This window comes from Somniosus microcephalus, chromosome 10 (genome assembly GCF_052327205.1).
Source record: "Somniosus microcephalus isolate GS21.2 chromosome 10, FLI_Smic_1.0, whole genome shotgun sequence".
In the NCBI taxonomy this organism is placed as follows: domain Eukaryota; kingdom Metazoa; phylum Chordata; class Chondrichthyes; order Squaliformes; family Somniosidae; genus Somniosus; species Somniosus microcephalus.
In genome coordinates, this window is record NC_140996.1 from 237067859 (window position 1) to 237089277 (window position 21419).

General features: G+C 47.8%; 1 protein-coding gene across 2 annotated transcripts in view; it reads left to right on the forward strand.

The window, feature by feature from the left end:
- Positions 1–18461, forward strand: part of LOC147112197 (hemopexin-like) — a 43655-nt gene extending 25194 nt beyond the window's left edge. For both annotated transcript variants that reach the window (XM_085999848.1, XM_085999849.1), the window contains 3 exons: positions 1848–1978; positions 3753–3903; positions 17956–18461. In XM_085999848.1, the coding sequence (XP_085855974.1) occupies positions 1848–1978; positions 3753–3903; positions 17956–18182 (509 nt within the window). In that variant the 3' untranslated portion in view covers positions 18183–18461. The remainder of the gene's footprint in view (positions 1–1847; positions 1979–3752; positions 3904–17955) is intronic.
- Positions 18462–21419: the final 2958 nt, after the last annotated feature.

Sequence of the window (21419 nt, forward strand, 5' to 3'; positions counted from 1 at the left end):
GATTGGGAGAAGGGGAAGTGCAACGAGACCTGGGGGTCCTTGTGCACCAGTCGCTGAAAGTAAGCATGCAGGTGTAGCAGGCGGTTAAGAAGGCAAATGGTATGTTGGCCTTCATAGCGAGAGGGTTCGAGTACAGGAACAAGGATGTCTTGCTGCAGTTGTACAGGGCCTTGGTGAGACCACACCTTGAGTATTGTGTGCAGTTTTGGTCGCCTTATCTGAGGAAGGATGTTCTTGCCATGGAAGAAGTGCAGCGAAGATTCACCAGGCTGATACCTGGGATGGCAGGAATGACGTACGAGGAGAGATTGGGTCGATTGGGCGTGTACTCGCTGGAGTTTAGAAGAATGAGAGGGGATCTCATTGAAACTTATAAAATTCTGTCAGGACTAGACAGATTAGATGCAGGAAGGATGTTCCCGATGGCCGGGGAGTCCAGAACCAGGGGTCACAGCCTAAGGATAAGGGGTAAGCCATTTAGTACTGAGATGAGGAGGAATTTCTCCACCCAGAGAGTGGTGAACCTGTGGAATTCTCTACCACAGAGGGCAATGGAGGCCAGTTCATTAAATATATTCAAGAAGGAGTTGGATATATTTCTTAAGGCTAAAGGGATCAAGGGATATGGCGAGAAGGCAGGGACAGGGTACTGAATTTGAATGATCAGCCATGATCTCGTTGAATGGCGGAGCAGGCCCGAGGGGCCGAATGGCTGACTCCTGCTCCTATCTTCTATGTTTCTATGTTTCTATGTATCCCGCCCCCAACCCGCCTCCATGCCAGTTTCAAAGGAGGCGGGTACCCGCCCCGTACTGGGACCCGCCTCCCCGAGGCAGGAAGGGGATTAGTGCCAATTAACTGCCTGTTAACAGGCAGTTTTTAGCCTAATCCCTATTTTTAATGTTGAAGTGTGGGATTCCCAATGGCTCCAAACCACGCCAAGTTAGCAAGGCAGACCGTCGGGCTGAAGGGCCTGGAGGGGTCGAGATGTCCGGTGTTCAGGTGAGTGATGGGTGCATGAGTGCAAAGGTAAGTGTGTTTGGTGTGTGTAAAGTGTTTAAAGAAGTTCTACTAACCTTTACTTACCTTTACAGCCTTCCTTCCTTCAGGTCTCGGGAGTCCCTCATCTCACCGGCACAGAAAGCAGAATGGCCGCGAGCTGTCAAAAGTTGCAGCATTCAGCTTTCTGTTCCGGAGAGATCTCTAAATCAGCCTGAGAGGAAGGAATTAACTTAGAGTACAGATTGTCAGTGTTTGATAGCTTCAAACAGCTGTGAAACGCTGATATTTCATCTGTCAAAAGGTCTTGACAGATGAACTATCAATCTGTGACGTCACCTGTTGCCGGGTGGCCCTTAATTGGCCTGCTGAGCCCGCTGGGCAGGCTCAACAAGGTCAATCAAGTCAAAATCATGTGGGTTGGCTAGAACTCGTTGGAGGCGGGACTACAACCCCGAAAGTTGTAGTCCCGCCTCCTACCCGACTCCTCAATGAAAATCCAGCCATATACCTCTATGAAAGGAGAAGGTTCGGTTGTGAGGCCCCTCACAGTCAGATATCCTTGCAGCAGCAACCTCTCCAGGTTCACACCAGAACGGCCACTTGAAAGAGACAGCAGGGGACCCGTGTCCCCCAGCAGGGAGTCAGCATCTTTAGTAACAATGGTGGGGAGAGCAGGGTGAAGCTAGTGAGACACTGAGGCCCAGGGGCCTGCTCCCTAGTGAGCAGAGAGGCTTCTCGCAGGTGCCGGACTCAGTGTGAGCACTAGTCCTTTCATGCCCAGCGTCTCATCTACATTTCCTCTTGGCCACTTCTGCACTAAACTTGTGCTTCTGGTTACCTTCCAGAAAGCTGGTACTTCCGCCTGGACTCGAAACGAGATGGCTGGCACGCCTGGCCAACAAATTCCAGCTGGCCATCCCTGCACGGAAAGATAGACGGAGTCTTCAGCTGGAACATGAACATGTACTTCATCCAGGCAAGTCGCAGGTCCTAGACTGGACACACCTTCGGAGATCTGCAGGATCGGATCCCTGATGTCAGCAGGCGCGTTCGTCACCGTGTGTTCATTTCTGACGCTCCCTCGGTCTCTATTTCTGACGCTCCCTCGGTCTCTATTTCTGACGCTCCCTCGGCCTCTATTTCTGACGCTCCCTCGGTCTCTATTTCTGACGCTCCCTCGGTCTCTATTTCTGACGCTCCCTCGGTCTCTATTTCTGACGCTCCCTCGGTCTCTATTTCTGACGCTCCCTCGGCCTCTATTTCTGACGCTCCCTCGGCCTCTATTTCTGACGCTCCCTCGGCCTCTATTTCTGACGCTCCCTCGGCCTCTATTTCTGACGCTCCCTCGGCCTCTATTTCTGACGCTCCCTCGGCCTCCATTTCTGACGCTCCCTCGGTCTCCATTTCTGACGCTCCCTCGGTCTCCATTTCTGACGCTCCCTCGGTCTCCATTTCTGACGCTCCCTCGGTCTCCATTTCTGACGCTCCCTCGGCCTCCATTTCTGACGCTCCCTCGGCCTCTATTTCTGACGCTCCCTCGGCCTCTATTTCTGACGCTCCCTCGGCCTCTATTTCTGACGCTCCCTCGGCCTCTATTTCTGACGCTCCCTCGGCCTCCATTTCTGACGCTCCCTCGGTCTCCATTTCTGACGCTCCCTCGGTCTCCATTTCTGACGCTCCCTCGGTCTCCATTTCTGACGCTCCCTCGGTCTCCATTTCTGACGCTCCCTCGGTCTCCATTTCTGACGCTCCCTCGGTCTCCATTTCTGACGCTCCCTCGGTCTCCATTTCTGACGCTCCCTCGGTCTCCATTTCTGACGCTCCCTCGGCCTCCATTTCTGACGCTCCCTCGGTCTCCATTTCTGACGCTCCCTCGGTCTCCATTTCTGACGCTCCCTCGGTCTCCATTTCTGACGCTCCCTCGGTCTCTATTTCTGACGCTCCCTCGGTCTCCATTTCTGACGCTCCCTCGGTCTCCATTTCTGACGCTCCCTCGGTCTCCATTTCTGACGCTCCCTCGGTCTCTATTTCTGACGCTCCCTCGGTCTCTATTTCTGACGCTCCCTGGGTCTCTATTTCTGACGCTCCCTGGGTCTCTATTTCTGACGCTCCCTCGGTCTCTATTTCTGACGCTCCCTCGGTCTCTATTTCTGACGCTCCCTGGGTCTCTATTTCTGACGCTCCCTGGGTCTCTATTTCTGACGCTCCCTGGGTCTCTATTTCTGACGTTCCCTCGGTCTCTATTTCTGACGCTCCCTCGGTCTCTATTTCTGACGCTCCCTCGGTCTCTATTTCTGACGCTCCCTCGGTCTCTATTTCTGACGCTCCCTGGGTCTCTATTTCTGACGCTCCCTGGGTCTCTATTTCTGACGTTCCCTCGGTCTCTATTTCTGACGCTCCCTCGGTCTCTATTTCTGACGCTCCCTCGGTCTCTATTTCTGACGCTCCCTCGGTCTCTATTTCTGATGCTCCCTCGGTCTCTATTTCTGACGCTCCCTCGGTCTCTATTTCTGATGCTCCCTCGGTCTCTATTTCTGACGGTCCCTCGGTCTCTATTTCTGACGGTCCCTCGGTCTCTATTTCTGACGCTCCCTCAGTATGTGTCTATTCTGTTTCTCACTGATAACGATGAGGGAGGATTGCTGATTTCCTGGGAATGCTGGGTGAGGCAGTGCTGGAAATAATACAATGAAAATAGTGTCAAACTAGCCCAAGGTGTCGTCTATTCTCACCGCTCCTTTGATTTGCAGGGGTCACAGCTGTTCATATACAAAGCTGAGGCACATTACTCGCTGATTAAGGGATATCCCAAACCTGTCACCGAAGAACTGGGAATTCCTGCTGAAGGTGTCAGTGCGACATTCATCTGTCCAGAAACTGCCCTCCTCTACGTGATCTTGGGTAAGACAAATGTACATGTTGGACAATCTCTGTGGAATATTGCCAGCCTGTTCCCTCAGTTAGCAGCAGTGGGACACTGTCAATGTTCAGGTGGGGAGGAAGGAATTTTCCTGGAGCGAGTTAGGGAGGTAGCGAAGCAGGCAGAGAGCAGATAACCAGCTGACAATTACTTCAATTTTCGGAAATCAGTTGCCGAAGTTCCAGAGGTGAGATTGTAAAGCAATTTCAGGATGGTTGAAGTTTGGCCAATTAGCTCAACTGGACGGAAAATTTTGTCGGCAATAGGAAGTGGCTCAGTGGGCAACACTCTCGCCTCTGAACAGAAGAACATAAGAAATAGGAGCAGGAGTCGGCCATTCGGCCCCTCGAGCCTGCTCCACCATTCAATGAGATCATGGCTGATCATCCAAATTCAGTACCCTGTCCCTGCTTTCTCCCCATGTCCCTTTAGCCTTAAGAAATATATCCAAATCCTTCTTGAATATATTTAATGAATTGGCCTCTACTGCCTTCTGTGGTAGAGAATTCCACAGGTTCACCACTCTCTGGGTGAAGAAATTCCTCCTCATTTCTGTCCTAAATGGCTTACCCCTTATCCTTAGACTGTGACCCCTGGTTCTGGACTCCCCGACCATCGGGAACATCCTTCCTGCATCTAGTCTGTCTAGTCTTGTCAGGATTTTATAAGTTTCAATGAGATCCCCTCTCATTCTTCTAAATTCCAGCGAGTACAAGCCCAATCGACCCAATCTCTCCGCATACGCCATTCCTGCCATCCCAGGTATCAGTCTGGTGAATCTTCGCTGCACTCCCTCCATGGCAAGAACATCCTTCCTCAGATAAGGCAACCAAAACTGCACACAATACTCAAGATGTGGTCTCATCAAGGCCCTGTACAACTGCAGCAAGACATCCTTGTTCCTGTACTCAAACCCTCTCGCTACAAAGGCCAACATACCATTTGCCTTCTTAACCGCCTGCTGCACCTGCATGCTTACCTTCAGCGACTGGTGCACAAGGACACCCAGGTCTCGTTGCACTTCCCCTTCTCCCAATCTATTGCCATTCAGATAATAATCTGCCTTCCTGTTTTTGACACCAAAGTGGATAACCTCACATTTATCCACGTTATATTGCATCTGCCATGTTTCTGTCCAATCACCCAACCTGTCCAAATCATCCTGGAGTTTCTCGGCATCCCCCTCACAGCACACACGCCCACCCAGCTTTGTGTCGTCTGCAAACTTGGAGATATTACATCTAGTTCCCTTGTCTAGATCATTAATATATATTGTGAATAGCTGGGGTCCAAGGACCGATCCCTGCGGTACCCCACTAGTCACTGCCTGCCACTCGGAAAAAGGCCCCTTTATTCCAGCTCTTAGCTTTCTGTCTGCCAACCAGTTCTCTATCCAAGTCAATACCTTGCCCCCAATCCCATGTGCCTTAACTTTACACGCTAATCTCTTATGCGGGACCTGATCGAAAGCCTTTTGAAAGTCCAAATACACCACATCCACTGGTTGTCCCTTATCTATTTTATCAGTTACATCCTCAAAACATTCCAGTATATTAGTCAAGCACGATTTACCTTTTGTAAATCCATGTTGAATTTCTCCGATCCTGTCACTGTTTTCCAAGTGCTCTGCTATTACATCTTTTATAATGGACTCTAGCATTTTCCCCACTACCGATGTCAGGCTTACCGGTCTGTAATTCCCCGTTTTCTCTCTACCACCTCTTTTGAATAGTGGGGTAACATTAGCTACCCTCCAGTCCATGGGTAGTGTTCCAGATTCCATCGAATGTTGGAAGATGATCAGCAATGCATCTACTATTTCTAGGGCCACTTCCTTAAGTACCCTAGGATGCAGATTATCAGGCCCTGGGGATTTATCGGCCTTCAATCCCATCAATTTCCTTAACACCATTTCCCTACAAATACTGATTTCTTTCAGTTCCTCCCTTTCATCAGACCCTACGTTCCCCGACATCTCTGGGAGGTTATTTGTGTCTTCCTTTGTGAAGACAGAACCAAAGTATGTATTTAATTGGTCTGCCATTTCTTTGTTCCCCATTATAAATTCCCCTGATTCTGACTGCAAGGGACCTACGCTTGACTTCACCAATCTCTTTCTCTTCACATAGCTATAAAAGCTTTCAGTCAGTTTTTATGTTCCCTGAAAGCTTACTCTCATATTCTATTTTCCCCTTCTTAATTAATTTCTTTGTCCTCCTTTGTTGAATCCTAAACTGCTCCCAATCCTCAGGTTTACTGCTTTTTCTGGCCAATTTATATGTCATCTCCTTGGATCTTATGCTATCCCTAATTTCCCTTGTTAGCCACAGTTGAGTCACCTTTTTTGTTTTATTTTTATGCCAAACTGGGATGAACAAATTCTGTAATTCATCCATGAGGTCTTTAGTTCTGTAGTTCATCCATTCGGCCCCTCGAGCCTGCTCCGCCATTCAATAAGACCATGGCTGATCTTCTACCTCATCTCCACTTTCCTGCACTATCCCCATATCCCTTAATTCACTTAATATCGATCTCTGTCTTGAATATACCCAATGACTGAGCCTCCACAGCCCTCTGGGGTAGAGAATTCCAAAGATTCACCACCCTCAGTGAAGAATTTTCTCCTCATCTCAGTCCTAAATGGCCGACCCCTTATTCTGAGACTGTGACCCCTGGTTCTAGACTCCCCAGCCAGGGGAAACATCCTCCCTGCATCTACCCTGTCAAGCCCTGTAAGAATTTTGTAAGTTTCAATGAGATCACCTCTCATTCTTCTAAACTCTAGAGAATATAGGCCTAGTCTACTCAATCTCTCCTCATAGGACAATCCCCCCATCCCAGGAACCAGTCTGGTGAACCTTCGTTGCACTCCCTCTATGGCAAGTATATCCTTCCTTAGGTAAGGAGACCAAAACTGTCCACAATACTCCAGGTGTGGTCTCACCAGGGCCCTATATAATTGCAGTAAGACGTCTTTACTCTTATACTCAAATCCATTGTAATAAAGGCCAACATACCATTTGCTTTCCTAATTGCTTGCTGTACCTGCATGTTAACTTTCAGTGATTGGTGTACAAGGACACCCAGGTCCCTCTGAACACCAACATTTCCCAATCTCTCACCATTTAAAAAATATTCTGCTTTTCTATTTTTCCTACCAAAGTGGATAACTTCACATTTCTCCACATTTTATTCCATTTGCCATGTTCTTGCCCACTCACTTAGCCTGTCTATATCCCCTTGAAGCCTCTTTGCATCCTCCTCACAACTTACATTCCCACCCAGCTTTGTATCATCAGCAAACTTGGATATATTACATTTGGTCCCCTCATCCAAATCATTGATATAGATTGTGAATAGCTGAGGCCCAAGCACTGATCCTTGCGGTACCCCACTAGTTATAGCCTGCCAACCCGAAAATGATCCGTTTATTCCTACTCTCTGTTTTCTGTCCGTTAACCAATCCTCAATCCATGCGAGTATATTACCCCAATCCCATGAGCCCTAATTTTGTTTAATAACCTCTTGTGTGACACCTTATCGAATGCCTTCTGAAAATCCAAATACACCACATCCACTGGTTCCCCCTTAACTATTCTGCTAGTTACAATCTCAAAAAACTCTAATAGATTCATCAAACACGATTTCCCTTTCCTAAATCCATGTTGACTCTGCCCAATCCTATTATTATTTTCTAAGTGCCCTTTTAACGCCTTTTTAATAATAGATTCTAGCATTTTCCCTACTACTGCTGTCAGACTAACTGGTCTGTAGTTCCCCATTTTCTTTCTTAAACGGTGGGGTTCCATTTGCCACCTTCCAATCCGAGGGAACCATTCTAGAATCTATGGAATTTGGGAAAATGACCACCTCTTTCAAAACCCTAGGATGTAGACTATCAGGTCCGGGGGATTTATTGGCTTTCAGTCCCATTAATTTCTTCAGTACTATTTTTTTACTAATACTAATTTCTTTCAGTTCCTCATTCTCGCTAGACCCTTGGTTCTCCACTATTTCCTGGAAGTTTTTTGCGCCTTCTTCCGTGAAGACAGACACAAAGGGCAGGATTTTAGAAACATAGAAGATAGGAGCAGGAGTAGGCCATTCGGCCCTTCGAGCCTGCTCCGCCATTCAATGAGATCATGGCTGATCATCCAAATTCAGTACCCTGTCCCTGCCTTCTCCCCATATCCCTTGATCCCTTTAGCCTTAAGAAATATATCCAACTCCTTTTTGAATATATTTAATGAAGTGGCCTCCACCGCCCTCTGTGGCAGAGAATTCCACAGGTTCACCACTCTCTGGGTGAAGAAATTCCTCCTCATTTCAGTCCTAAATGGCCTATCCCTTATCCTTAGACTATGACCCCTGGTTCTGGATTCCCGGGCCATCATAAACATCCTTCCTGCATCTAGTCTGTCCAGGCCTGACAGAATTTTATAGGTTTCGATGCGATCCCCTCTCAATCTTCTAAACTCCAGTGAGTATAAGCCCAATCGACACAATCTCTCCTCATACGTCATTCCTGCCATCCCAGGTATCAGCCTGGTGAATCTTCGCTGCACACCTTCCATGGCAAGAACGTCCTTCCTCAGGTAAGGCGACCAAAACTGCACACAATATTCAAGGTGCGGTCTCACCAAGGCCCTGTACAGCTGTAGCAAGACATCCTTGTTCCTGTACTCGAACCCTCTTGCTACGAAGGCCAACATACCATTTGCCTTCTTAACCGCCTGCTGCACCTGCATGCTTACCTTCAGCGACTGGTGCACAAGCACACCCAGGTCTCTTTGCACTTCCCCTTCTCCTTCTCCCAATCTATTGCCATTCAAATAATAATCTGCCTTCCTGTTTTTGCCACCAAAGTGGATAACCTCACATTTATCCACATTATAGTGCATTTGCCATGTTTCTGCCCAATCACCCAATCTGTCCAAATCGTACTGGAGTTTCTCGACATCCTCCTCACAGCTTACCCTCCCACCCAGCTTTGTGTCGTCTGCAAATTTGGAGATACTACATCCAATTCCCTCATCCAGATCATTAATATATATTGTGAAAAGCTGGGGTCCCAGGACCGATCCTTGCGGTACCCCACTAGTCACTGCCTGCCACTCGGAAAACGACCCGTTTATTCCAACTCTCTGCCTTCTTGTGGTGTATGTGCCTTTAAGAGCAATTATGGTGTATGTGCCTTTAAGAGCCCCAGGTGTGCGTAATGCCGGTAATTGCCACTTGGGCTATATAAGCCTGTGTATTGTGTATATCCTTTAGAAACCACCCCCCCCCCCCCCCTAGAAACCACCCCCCCCCCCCCCCTAGAAACCACCCCCCCCCCCCCCCCCCAGACTTGCTTAGTAAATACCTATGAACCAACTCCTGTCTTAAGTGTCTTTATCTACACACGGACACTACACTTCTGTCCGCCAACCAGTTCTCTATCCAAGTCAATACCTTGCCCCCAATCCCATGTGCCTTAATTTTGCACGCTAATCTCTTATGTGGGACCTTATCGAAAGCCTTCTGAAAGTCCAAATACACCACATCCACTGGTTCTCCCTTATCTATTTTACCAGTTACATCCTCAAAAAATTCCAGTAGATTAGTCAAGCATGATTTACCTTTTGTAAATCCATGTTGACTTTGTCCGATCCTGTCACTGCTTACCAAGTGCTCTGCTATTACATCTTTTATAATAGATTCTAGCATTTTCCCCACTACCGATGTCAGGCTTACCGGTCTATAATTCCCCGTTTTCTCTCTACCACCTTTTTTGAATAGTGGGGTAACATTAGCTATCCTCCAATCCATGGGAACCGTTCCAGAGTCTATCGAGTTCTGGAAGATGACCAGCAATGCATCTACTATTTCTAGGGCCACTTTCTTAAGTACCCTGGGATGTAGATTATCAGGCCCTGGGGATTTATCGGCCTTCAGTCCCATCAATTTTCCTAACACCATTTCCCTACAAATACTGATTTCTTTCAGTTCCACCCTTTCATCAGGCCCTATGTTCCCCGGCATCTCTGGGAGGTTATTTGTGTCTTCCTTTGTGAAGACAGAACCAAAGTGTGAATTTAGTTGGTCTGCCATTTCTTTGTTTCCCCATCAGTAATTCCCCTGATTCTGACTGCAAGGGACCTACGCTTGACTTCACCAATCTTTTTCTCTTCACATATCTATAAAAGCTTTTACAGTCAGTTTTTATGTTCCCAGCTAGCTTACTCTCATATTCTATTTTCCCTTTCTTAATTAGTCCCTTTGTCCTCCTTTGTTGAATCCTAAACTGCTCCCAATCCTCAGGATTATTGCTTTTTCTGGCCAATTTATATGTCGTCTCCTTGGATCTTATGCTATCCCTAATTTCCCTTGTTAGCCACGGTTGAGTAACCTTTTTTGTTTTATTTTTCTGCCAAACTGGGATGAACAAATTCTGTAGCTCATCCATTCGGTCTTTGAATGTTTGCCATTGCCTATCCACTGTCAACCCTTTGAGTGCCATTCCCCAATCAATCCTACCCAACTTGCTCCTCAGACCATCGTAGTTTCCTTTATTTAAATTGAGGACCCTAGTCTCTGAGTCAACTACTTCATTCTCCATCTTAATGAAATTTATTGGGCCATGGAGGCAGGATTGGAGGCGTGTGGGGGGTTAAAATCCCGAAATCGGGGGGCATGAACCCATCCCGCCCCCAACCCGCCTCCATGCCAGTTTCAAAGGAGGCGGGTACCCGCCCCGCAATGTGACCCGCCTCCCCGAGGCGGGAAGGGATTAGTGCCAATTAACTGCCAATTAACAGGTAGTTAACAGGCAGTTTTTAGTCTAATCCCTATTTTCAATGGTGAAATGTGGGATTCCCGACGGCTCCAAACCACACCAAGTTAGCGAGGCGGGCCGTCGAGATGAAGGGCTTGGAGAGGTCGAGATGTCCGGTGTTCAGGTGAGTGATGAGTGCAGAGGTAAGTGCGTTTGGTCTGTGTAAAGTGTTTAAAGAAGTTTTACATACATGTACTTACCTTTACAGCCTTCCTTCCTTCAGGTCTCGGGAGTCCCTCATCTCACCGGCACAGAAAGCAGAATGGCCGCGATCTGTCAAAAGTTCCAGCATTCAGCTTTCTGTTCCGGGGAGATCTCTAAATCATCCTGAGAGGAAGGAATTAACCTGGAGTACAGATTGTCAGTGTTTGACAGCTTCAAACAGTGTGAAACACTGATATTTCATCTGTCAAAAGGTCTTGACATGTCAATCTGTGATGTCACCTGTTGCCGGGTGGCCCTTAATTGGCCTGCTGAGCCCGCTGGGTGGGCTCAACAAGGTCAATCAAGTCAAAATCGCGTGGGTTGGCTAGAACTCGATGGAGGCGGGACTACAACCCCGAAAGTTGTAGTCCCGCCTCCTAAATGAAAATCCAGCCCACAGTATTTGTTTAATTTCTCTGCCATTTCCTTATTCCCCATTATAATTTCTCCTGTCTCAGCCTGTAAGGGACCCACATTTACTTTCGCTAATCTTTTCCGTTTTGCATACCTAAAGGAGCTTTTACAGTCTGTTTTTATGTCTCTCGCTAGTTTACTCTCATATTCTATTTTCCCTTTCTTTGTCAATTTCTTCATCCTCCTTTACTGAAATCGAAAATCCTCCCAATCCTCAGGCTTCTTGGCAACATTATCAGCCTCTTCCTTTGATCTAATACAATCTTTAACTTCTCTTGCTAGCCACGGTTGGACCACTTTTCCTGTGGGGTTTTTGTGCCTTAAAGGAATGTATATTTATTGCAAATTATGTATTAATTCTTTAAATGCTAGCCCTTACTTCTGTACCATCATATCTTTTGATGTAGTTTCCCAACCTACCTTAGCCAACTCGCCTCTCATGCCTACGTAGTTTGCTTTGTTTAGATTTAAGACCCTAGTTTCGGATTTAACTAAATCACTTTCAAACTCAATATAAAATTCTATCATATTATGGTCACTCTTCCCTAAAGGCCCCTTTACTACAAGGTTATTAATTAACCCTTTCTCGTTGCACAATACTAGATCTAAAATAGCCTGTTCCCCAGTTGGTTCCTCAACATACTGATCTAGAAAACTATCTTGCATACATTCCATGAATTGGTCCTCCACACTATTACTGCAAATTTGGTTTGCCCAGTCTATATGTAGATTAAAGTCCCCCATGATTACTGTATTACCCTTGTTACATGCGCCTCTAATTTCCTGATTTATACTCTGCCCTACATTACAACTACTGTTTGGGGGCCTATAAACAACTCCCACCAATGTTTTCTGCCCTTTGCTGTTTCTTAGCACCGCCCAAACTGATTCTACTTCTTGATTTTCGGAGCTAAGATCCTTTCTCTCTACTGTCTTTATCCCATCCTCTATTATCAGGGCCCCTCCTCCTTTTCCATTTTGCCTAACTCTTTTAAAAGTTAAGTATCCTGGAATATTTAGTTCCCAACCTTGGCCACATTGCAACCACGTCTCCGTAATGGCTATTAGATCAAACCTATTAATTTCTATCTGCGCTATTAATTCATCTATTTTGTTGCGAATGCTTCACTCATTCAGATACAGTGCCTTTAGCTTTGACTTATTTCTATTTTTCCCTGATGTCCCCTCAGTCACTGATGCCCTATGACCTTTGTTACTCTCCCTGTCCCTTCCTGACCCACTCTGCTTATTTTTACCCAAAACTCTGCTCTGCTCTCGAGCCTTGACATTTCTCTCATTGCTTTTAAATTTACTCTTTCCTGAACCCTCGCACCACCCCCCCCCCCCTTCATTAGTTTAAAGCCCTGTCTACTGCCCTAGTTATTCGGTTCACCGGGACACTGGTCCCAGCCCGATTTAAGTGGAGCTCCCTCTTTCCCCAGAACTGGTGCCACTGCCCCGTGAACTGAAACCCCTTCCTCCCACACCACTCTTTGAGCCACGCATTTAAACCTCTAATTTGTTTGTCACTATGCCAATTTGCGCGTGGCTCAGCTAACAATCCAGAGATTATTACCTTTGAGGTTCTGCTTTTTAATTTAAACTTCCTCAGCAGAACCTCATTCCTAGTTCTACCTATGCCGTTGGTTCCTACGTGGACCATGAAACTGGATCCTCCCCCTCCCTCTCCAAGTTCTTCCCCAGCCGTGAGGAGATGTCTTTAACCCTGGCACCGGGCAGGCAACACAACCTTCGGAACTCCCGGTCGCGGCTGCAGAGAACAGTATCTATCCCCCTGACTATACTGTCCTCTACCACAACTACATTCCCTTTCACTGCCCCCACTTGAATGGCCTCCTGTACCATGGTGCCATGGTCAGCTTGCTCATCCATCCTGCAGGCTTTTCCCTCAACCACACAGGCAGCAAGAACCTCATACCTGTTGGACAAGGGCAAAGGCTGAGGTTCCTCCAGCACTTTACCTAGGGTCCTCCTACCTGAGTCAGAAGGTTGTGGGTTCAAATCCCACTCCCGGTGCCACGTGCTAGTAAGTATAGGAATAGGAAGATAGAACAGATGAATGCGTGGCTAAAGGGATGGTGCAAGGGGGAGGGCTTTAGTTTCCTGGATCACTGGGTCTGCTTCTGGGAAAGGTGGGACTTGTACAAGTCGGACGGTTTACACCTGAACCAGGGGGGAACCAATATCCTTGCGGGGAGGTTTACTAGCACTGCTGGGGAGGGTTTAAACTAACTTGGCAGGGGGTTGGGGTACAGAGTGGAGCTATAGTAGGGGGTGATTTACGGCCAAATACAGAGGGAAAAACAAGTCAGCTGGGAAGGCAGAGCAAATATGTGAAGGCAAAAGAGAATATGGCAGGGCTGGAAGGCATTTATTTTAATGCAAGGAGTCTTGCAAATAAGGTGGATGAACTGAAGTTGTTGTTGAACACATGGGAGTACGATATTGTTGCTATCACGGAGACATGGTTGAGGGAGGGTCAGGACTGGCAGCTCAATATTCCGGGGTATAGAATCTTCAGGCGAGACAGAGGGGGGTGTAAAAGGGGAGGGGGTGTTGCAATATTAATTAAGGAGTCAATTACTGCTGTAAGGAGGGATGATATATTAGCGGGTTCCTCTAATGAGGCCATATGGGTAGAACTTAAAAACAAAAAGGGGGCAAGCACTTTGCTGGGAGTGTACTATAGGCCCCCAAACAGTCAGGGGGAGATAGAGGAACAGATATGTAGGCAAATCTCCGAGAAGTGCGAAAATAATAGGGTAATAATAGTGGGGGATTTCAACTTCCCCAATATAAATTGGGACAGTCAGAGTGTGAAAGGCTTAGAGGGTGCAGAATTCTTAAAGTGCATCCAGGAGAGCTTTTTGAGCCAACATGTAGAAAGTCCTACAAGAGAGGGGGCGGTACTGGACCTAATTCTGGGGAATGTAGCCGGGCAAGTGGTGGAAGTGTCAGTAGGAGAGCATTTTGGCGACAGTGACCATAATTCGGTGAGATTTAAGGTGGTCATGGAAAAAGACAAAGACGGCCCGGAAATAAGGGTTCTAAATTGGGGGAAGGCCGATTTTAATATGATAAGGCAGGATCTGGCCAAAGTGGACTGGGAGCAGCTGCTTATAGGAAAATCCACATCAAAACAGTGGGAGACTTTCAGAAGGGAAATAGAGAGAGTACAACGCCAACATGTTCCTGTAAAGGTCAAGGGTGGGACCAACAAGCAAAGGGAACCTTGGATGACAAGGGATATACAAAAATGCATTAGAAATAAGAGGGGGGCTTTTGGCAGTTACAAAAGACTAAAGACAGAAGAAGCCCTAGAGGAGTATAAAAAGTGCAGGGGCATACTTAAAAAAGAAATTAGGAGGGCGAGGAGGGGCCATGAAATAACACTGGCGAGCAAAATAAAGGAAAATCCTAAGATGTTTTATAAGTATATTAAGGGCAAGAGGATAACCAGGGAAAGGGTAGGGCCCATTAGGGACCAAAGTGGCAATCTGTGTGTAGAGCCAGAGGATGTAGGCGGGGTTTTAAATGAATTTTTTGCATCTGTGTTCACTATGGAGAAAGACGATGCAGACATAGAAATCGGGCAAGGGGACTGTGACATACTTGAACATATTAGCATCGAGAGGGAGGAGGTGCTAGCGGTTTTAGCAGGCCAAAAAGTGGATAAATCCCCAGGCCCGGACGAGATGTATCCCAGGCTGCTGTGGGAGGCAAGGGAGGAGATTGCAGGGGCTCTGACACTAATTTTCAGAACCTCTCTGGCCACAGGGGATGTACCAGAGGACTGGAGAACAGCTAACGTAGTACCATTATTCAAGAAGGGTAGCAGGGATAAACCAGGGAATTACAGGCCAGTGAGTCTAACATCTGTGGTGGGGAAATTATTGGAAAAAATTCTGAGGGACAAAATTAATCTCCACTTGGAGAGGCAAGGATTAATCGGGGATAGTCAGCATGGCTTTGTTAAGGGTAAATCATGTCTAACAAATCTGATCGAATTTTTCGAGGGGGTGACTAGTGGGGTGGATGAGGGAAATGCTGTGGATGTGGTGTACATGGACTTCAGTAAAGCTTTTGACAAAGTCCCGCATAGGAGGCTGGTCAAGAAGGTAAGAGCCCATGGGATCCAGGGTGCCTTGGCGCGTTGGATCCTAAACTGGCTGAGTGGCAGGAGGCAGAGGGTGATGGTCGAAGGTTGCTTTTGTGACTGGAAGCCTGTGTCCAGTGGGGTACCTCAGGGATCGGTGCTGGGTCCCTTATTGTTTGTGATCTACATAAATGATTTGGATGAAAATGTAAAAGGTATGATCAGTAAGTTCGCAGATGACACGAAAATTGGTGGGGTGGTAAATTGCGAGGAGGAAAGCCTCCGGCTACAGGACGATATAAACGGGTTGGTCAGATGGGCGGAAAAGTGGCAAATGGAATTTAACCCTGAAAAGTGCGAGGTGATGCATTTTGGACGGACAAATAAGGCAAGGGAATACACAATGAGTGGTAGGACCCTAGGAAGTACAGAGGGTCAGAGGGACCTTGGTGTACATGTACATAGATCCCTGAAGGCAGCGGAGCAGGTAGATAAGGTGGTTAAAAAGGCATATGGGATACTTGCCTTCATTAGCCGAGGCATAGAATATAAGAGCAGGGAGGTTATGATGGAGCTGTACAAAACGCTGGTGAGGCCACAGCTGGAGTACTGTGTGCAGTTCTGGTCGCCTCACTATAGGAAGGATGTGATTGCTTTGGAGAGGGTGCAGAGAAGATTCACCAGGATGTTACCTGGGATGGAGTGCCTCAGCTATGAAGAGAGGCTGGACAGGCTGGAGTTGTTTTCCTTGGAGCAGAGAAGGCTGAGGGGGGACCTGATTGAGGTGTACAAAATAATGAGGGGCATAGATAGGGTAGATAAAGAGGAACTTTTCCCCTTAGTGGGGGGGTCAATAACAAGGGGGCATAGATTCAGGGTAAGGGGCAGGAGATTTAGAGGGGATTTGAGGAGGAACTTTTTCACCCAGAGGGTGGTTGGAATGTGGAACTCAATGCCTAAAAGGGTGGTAGAGGCAGGAACCCTCACAACATTCAAGAAGCATTTGGATGAGCACTTGAAATGCCATTGCATACAAGGCTATGGACCAAATGCTGGAAAATGGGATTAGACTGGACAGGGATGGATGGGCGGCGCAGACACGATGGGCCGAAGGGCCTCTTTCTGTGCTGTAAAACTCTATGACTCTATGACTCCAGAGACTTGAGCACAAAATCTAGGCTGGCACTACAGTGCAGTACTGAGGGATCACTGCAGTCGGAGGTGCCGTCTTTTGGATGAGACGTTAAACCGAGGTGGCTGTAAAAGATGTAGTACCTCTCTCGAAGGGGAAATAGTACCAAAAGATTGTGAAGTGAAATAAACTAAATAACAAAATCACATTAAAATAGAATGCCCTTGTGTTGCCCTCTGGCCTCGGACACTGCACGTTGCTATCAGTGGTCCCTCATGGGGCGATCCGGTTTTATATAAGCCCATTAGGAAAGGCGGAAAAGGAACAGAATGTGGGTGTCATTACTGACTATTCACCGACAGGGGCAGAATTTAGTCTTTACCTGTGTGTGGATTATTGTCTGTGTGGAGCGGGACGTCAGTGGGGTGTGTACTGCACCCTTTACAGAATCCTCAGGAATTTCTCTCCATTTATTGAAATAGAAGGAAATTTAGAATAGTTGTATTACCGGCAGAGATTCCGACAGAATTTCCTTTTTCTGTTTAGTGCTTGGGTGATAAAAGGTGAAAATCTACCCCATAATATCCACTCAGTATGTAGCTGGTACCAACTCGGCCAATCACACAACCAGTCACACGCTGAGATACGTCATGCGGCCAATCACACACTTTTATTATTTGTTCCTGGGATGTGGGCGTCACTGGCTATGCCAGCATTTATTGCCCATCCCTAATTGCCCTCGAGAAGGTGGTGGTGAGCTGCCTTCTTGAACCGCTGCAGTCCGTGTGGTGAAGGTGCTCCCACAGTGCTGTTAGGAGGGAGTTCCAGGATTTTGACCCAGCGACGATGAAGGAACAGCCGATATATTTCCAAGTCAGGATGGTGTGTGACTTGGAGGGGAACTTGGAGGTGGTGGTGTTCCCATGCGCCTGCTGCCCTTGTCCTGCTAGGTGGAAGAGGTCGCGGGTTTGGGAGGTGCTGCCGAAGAAGCCTTGGCGAGTTGCTGCAGTGCATTTTGAAGATGGTACACACTGCAGCCACGGTGCGCCGGTGGTGGAGGGAGTGAATGTTTAAGGTGGTGGATGGAGTGCCAATCAAGCGGGCTGCTTTGTGCTGAGATACATCACACAGTTACTTGATAGCCCGCCCGCACTGAGAGGGTCATTGCTGTTTGTGGGATCTTGCTGTGCGCAAATTGACTGCCACATTTCCTACATTACAACAGTGACAACACTTCAAAAAAGTACTTCATTGGCTGTGAAGCGCTTTGGGATGTCCTGAGGTTGTGAAAGGTGCTGTAGAATTTCAAGCTCTTTCTTTCTAACCTTCCTTACGCTCTGATGTTGCAGGTAATCATTTGCAGAGCGTCAACCTGGAAGAGACGCCCAAGGTTCTGGGCCATGGCATCCGTATCAGCCATTCCCATGTCGACGGGGCGATGTGTAACACCAAGGGGGTCTACCTGTTTGTGGGCTCAAAGTACTATAAATACGATTCACCCGATCAGCTCGCTGCATGGTCGAGTACCCCCAAACCACAGAGCATCAGCAAGGATTTCATGGCCTGCGTACACTGAGAGGACAGGTCCAACAGACCTCAACAGCTCGCGGGAGACTTTCAGTGGCACTAGACAACCTGGCTTCACCTGAGCATCAAGTGGGAATATCCTCACCTGGTCAAAGCACACCTGTCCTGAACCACACCTGTCGAATCTCAGCTATTCCCAGTGAAGCTCGTCATAAAATGCAAACTCCTTTCTGCCCACCTCACTGCATAAAATAAACAGCAGCAGTTCTATGGATTCCCAGTGCTTTGTAACCTGTCATCCCTCTAATAAACCGACTGTTGTTCCAATGCTCGTTGTCTGTCTGATTTTCAACAACACCCTGCACTCTCTCTGGTTCATAGGCTGAATGTGCACAGGTCACTCTCCAAATTTATCACCCACACCTTCCATGTTTTAGCAGCTGCCGATGTTGAGTGTGTGGGGGCACGACCCGTGTGTGGGGGCACGACCCGTGTGTGGGGGCACGACCCGCGTGTGGGGGCACGACCCGCGTGTGGGGGCACGACCCGCGTGTGGGGGCACGACCCGCGTGTGGGGGCACGACCCGTGTGTGGGGGCACGACCCATGTGTGGGGGCACGACTGACCTGTGTGTGGGGGCACGACCCGCGTGTGGGGGCACGACCCGTGTGTGGGGGCACGACCCGCGTGTGGGGGCACGACCCGCGTGTGGGGGCACGACCCGCGTGTGGGGGCACATAAGAACATAAGAAGTAGGAGCAGGAGTAGGCCATACGGCCCCTCGGGCCTGCTCCGCCATTCAATAGGATCATGGCTGATCCGAATCTAGACTCAGGTCCACCTCCCTGCCCTATCCCCGTAACCCCTAATTCCCTTATCTGCTAGGAAACTGTCTATCTCCGTTTTAAATTTATTTAATGTTGCAGCTTCCGCAGCTCTCTGGGGTAGCAAATTCCATAGATTTACTACCCTCTGAGTGAAGAAGTTTCTCCTCATCTCAGTTTTGAAAGGGCAGCCCCTTATTCTAAGATTATGCCCCCTAGTTCTAGTCTCACCCATCAGTGGAAACATCCTCACCGCATCCACCCGATCAAGCCCCCTCACAATCTTATATGTTTCGATAAGATCGCCTCTCATTCTTCTGAACTCCAATGAGTAGAGTCCCAACCTACTCAACCTTTCCTCATACGTCAACCCCCTCATCTCCGGAATCAACCGAGTGAACCTTCTCTGAACCGCCTCGAGAGCAAGTATATCTTTTCTTAAATATGGAAACCAAAACTGCACGCAGTATTCCAGGTGTGGCCTCACCAATACCCTGTATAACTGCAGCAAGACTTCTCTGTTTTTATACTCCATCCCCCTCGCAATAAAAGCCAAGATTCCATTGGCCTTCCTGATCACCTGCTGCACCTGCATACTAACCTTCTGTGTTTCATGCACCAGGACCCCCAGATCCCTTTGTACTGCAGCACTTTGCAGTTTCTCTCCATTTAGATAATAACTTGTTCTTTGATTTTTTCTGCCAAAGTGCATAACCTCACACTTTCCAACATTATATTGCATCTGCCAAATCTCTGCCCGAGTGTGGGGGCACGACCCGTGTGTGGGGGCACGATCCGTGTGTGGGGGCACGACCTGTGTGTGCTCCTGGCCCGTAGACCAGAAGGTCTCTGGATAACTCCCTGTCTGTGCGGTTAGCGACGGCGGAGTGGAGAGATTAACTCATTGCCCCTCGCTAAATGATCACTGTTCCTCACTGAGTATCTATTAGTCTCAGTGCCCACTGGGTGACTGAACTCTACACAGATCCTCTACTCCCCGAAGCAATGGATTCCAATCACATTGTTCCAATAGGCAGAATCTACTTGGGTTGCTCAATATTTGGTTCATGGACGTTGCAGTGAAATACAGGACACAAGACAAATTAACAACAACGCCAATATATTGTGCACGCTGTTCATTACACCATCAGCATCTCTTTCTCCCCAGCCTTTCTTGCTCTCCCCGTTTCCCTCTCCCACACTCTCTCACCCTCTCTCCGTCTGTCTATCCTTCCTCACCCTCCCGTATTCACAGCCTCCCCCCCCATTCCTCCTTCCATCCAGAGACTCACAGAATTTTACAGCACAGAAGGAGGCCATTTGGCTCATCGTGCCTATGCCGGCTCTTTAGAGGAGCTGTCCAATTTAGCCTGACACCCAAGCTTTTTTCCCCAACAAGTTATCTGGTCATTATCACATTGCTGTTTGTGGGAGCTTGCTGAGCGCTAATTTGCTGCTGCGTTTCCTACATTACAACAGTGACTACACTTCAAAAAGTACTTCATCAGCTGTAAAGCACTTTAGGACGTCCGGAGGTCGTGAAAGGCGCTGTAGAAATGTAACTCTTTCTTTCCTTCTTTCTCTCTTTCTACTGCACTACCTTCATCAACCCTCTAAGTTAATCAGACACGATTTGCTGTTAACAAATCCGTGCTGGCTGTCCCTATGCTTCTACAGGTGAGAATTAATTTCGGTCTTGACAATGGTCTCTTAACATTAGACTGACTGGCCTGTAGTTATCAGGTTTATCCCGCTCCCATTTTTTTGTACAGGGGTGCAACATTTGCAATCCGCCAGTCAGAGGTCGTGGTTCACATTGGGATCAATGACATGGGTAGGAAGAGGGATGAGGTCCTGCAGCAAGAATTTAGGGAGCTAGGTAGCAGATTAAAGAGCAGGACCTCAAAGGTTGTAATCTCTGGATTACTCCCGGTGCCACGTGCTAGTGAGTATAGGAATAGGAGGATAGAGCAGATGAATGCGTGGCTAATGAATTGGTGCAGGAGGGAGGGCTTTAGTTTCCTGGATCACTGGGCCTGCTTCTGGGGAAGGTGGGACTTGTACAAGTCGGACGGGTTGCACCTGAACCAGAGCGGGACAAATATCCTTGCGGGGAGGTTTGCTAGCACTGTTCAGGGGGGTTTAAACTAAAATGGCAGGGGGTTGGGAACCTGAGCAGGGAGACAGAGGAAAGGGAAACAGGGATAAAAGCAAAAGATAGGAAGGAGAAAAGCAAAAGTGGCAGTCAGAGAAATCAACGGTTTAAATCAAACATGGCCACAGTAGATAATAATTCTAATAGGTCTAAGAGCATTAAAAAAACAAGCCTGAAGGCTTTGTGTCTTAATGCGAGGAGCATTTGTAATAAGGTGGACGAATTGGCTGCGCAAATAGAGATAAACGAATATGATTTGGTTGAGATTACGGAAACGTGGCTCAAGGATGGCCAAGACTGGGAACTC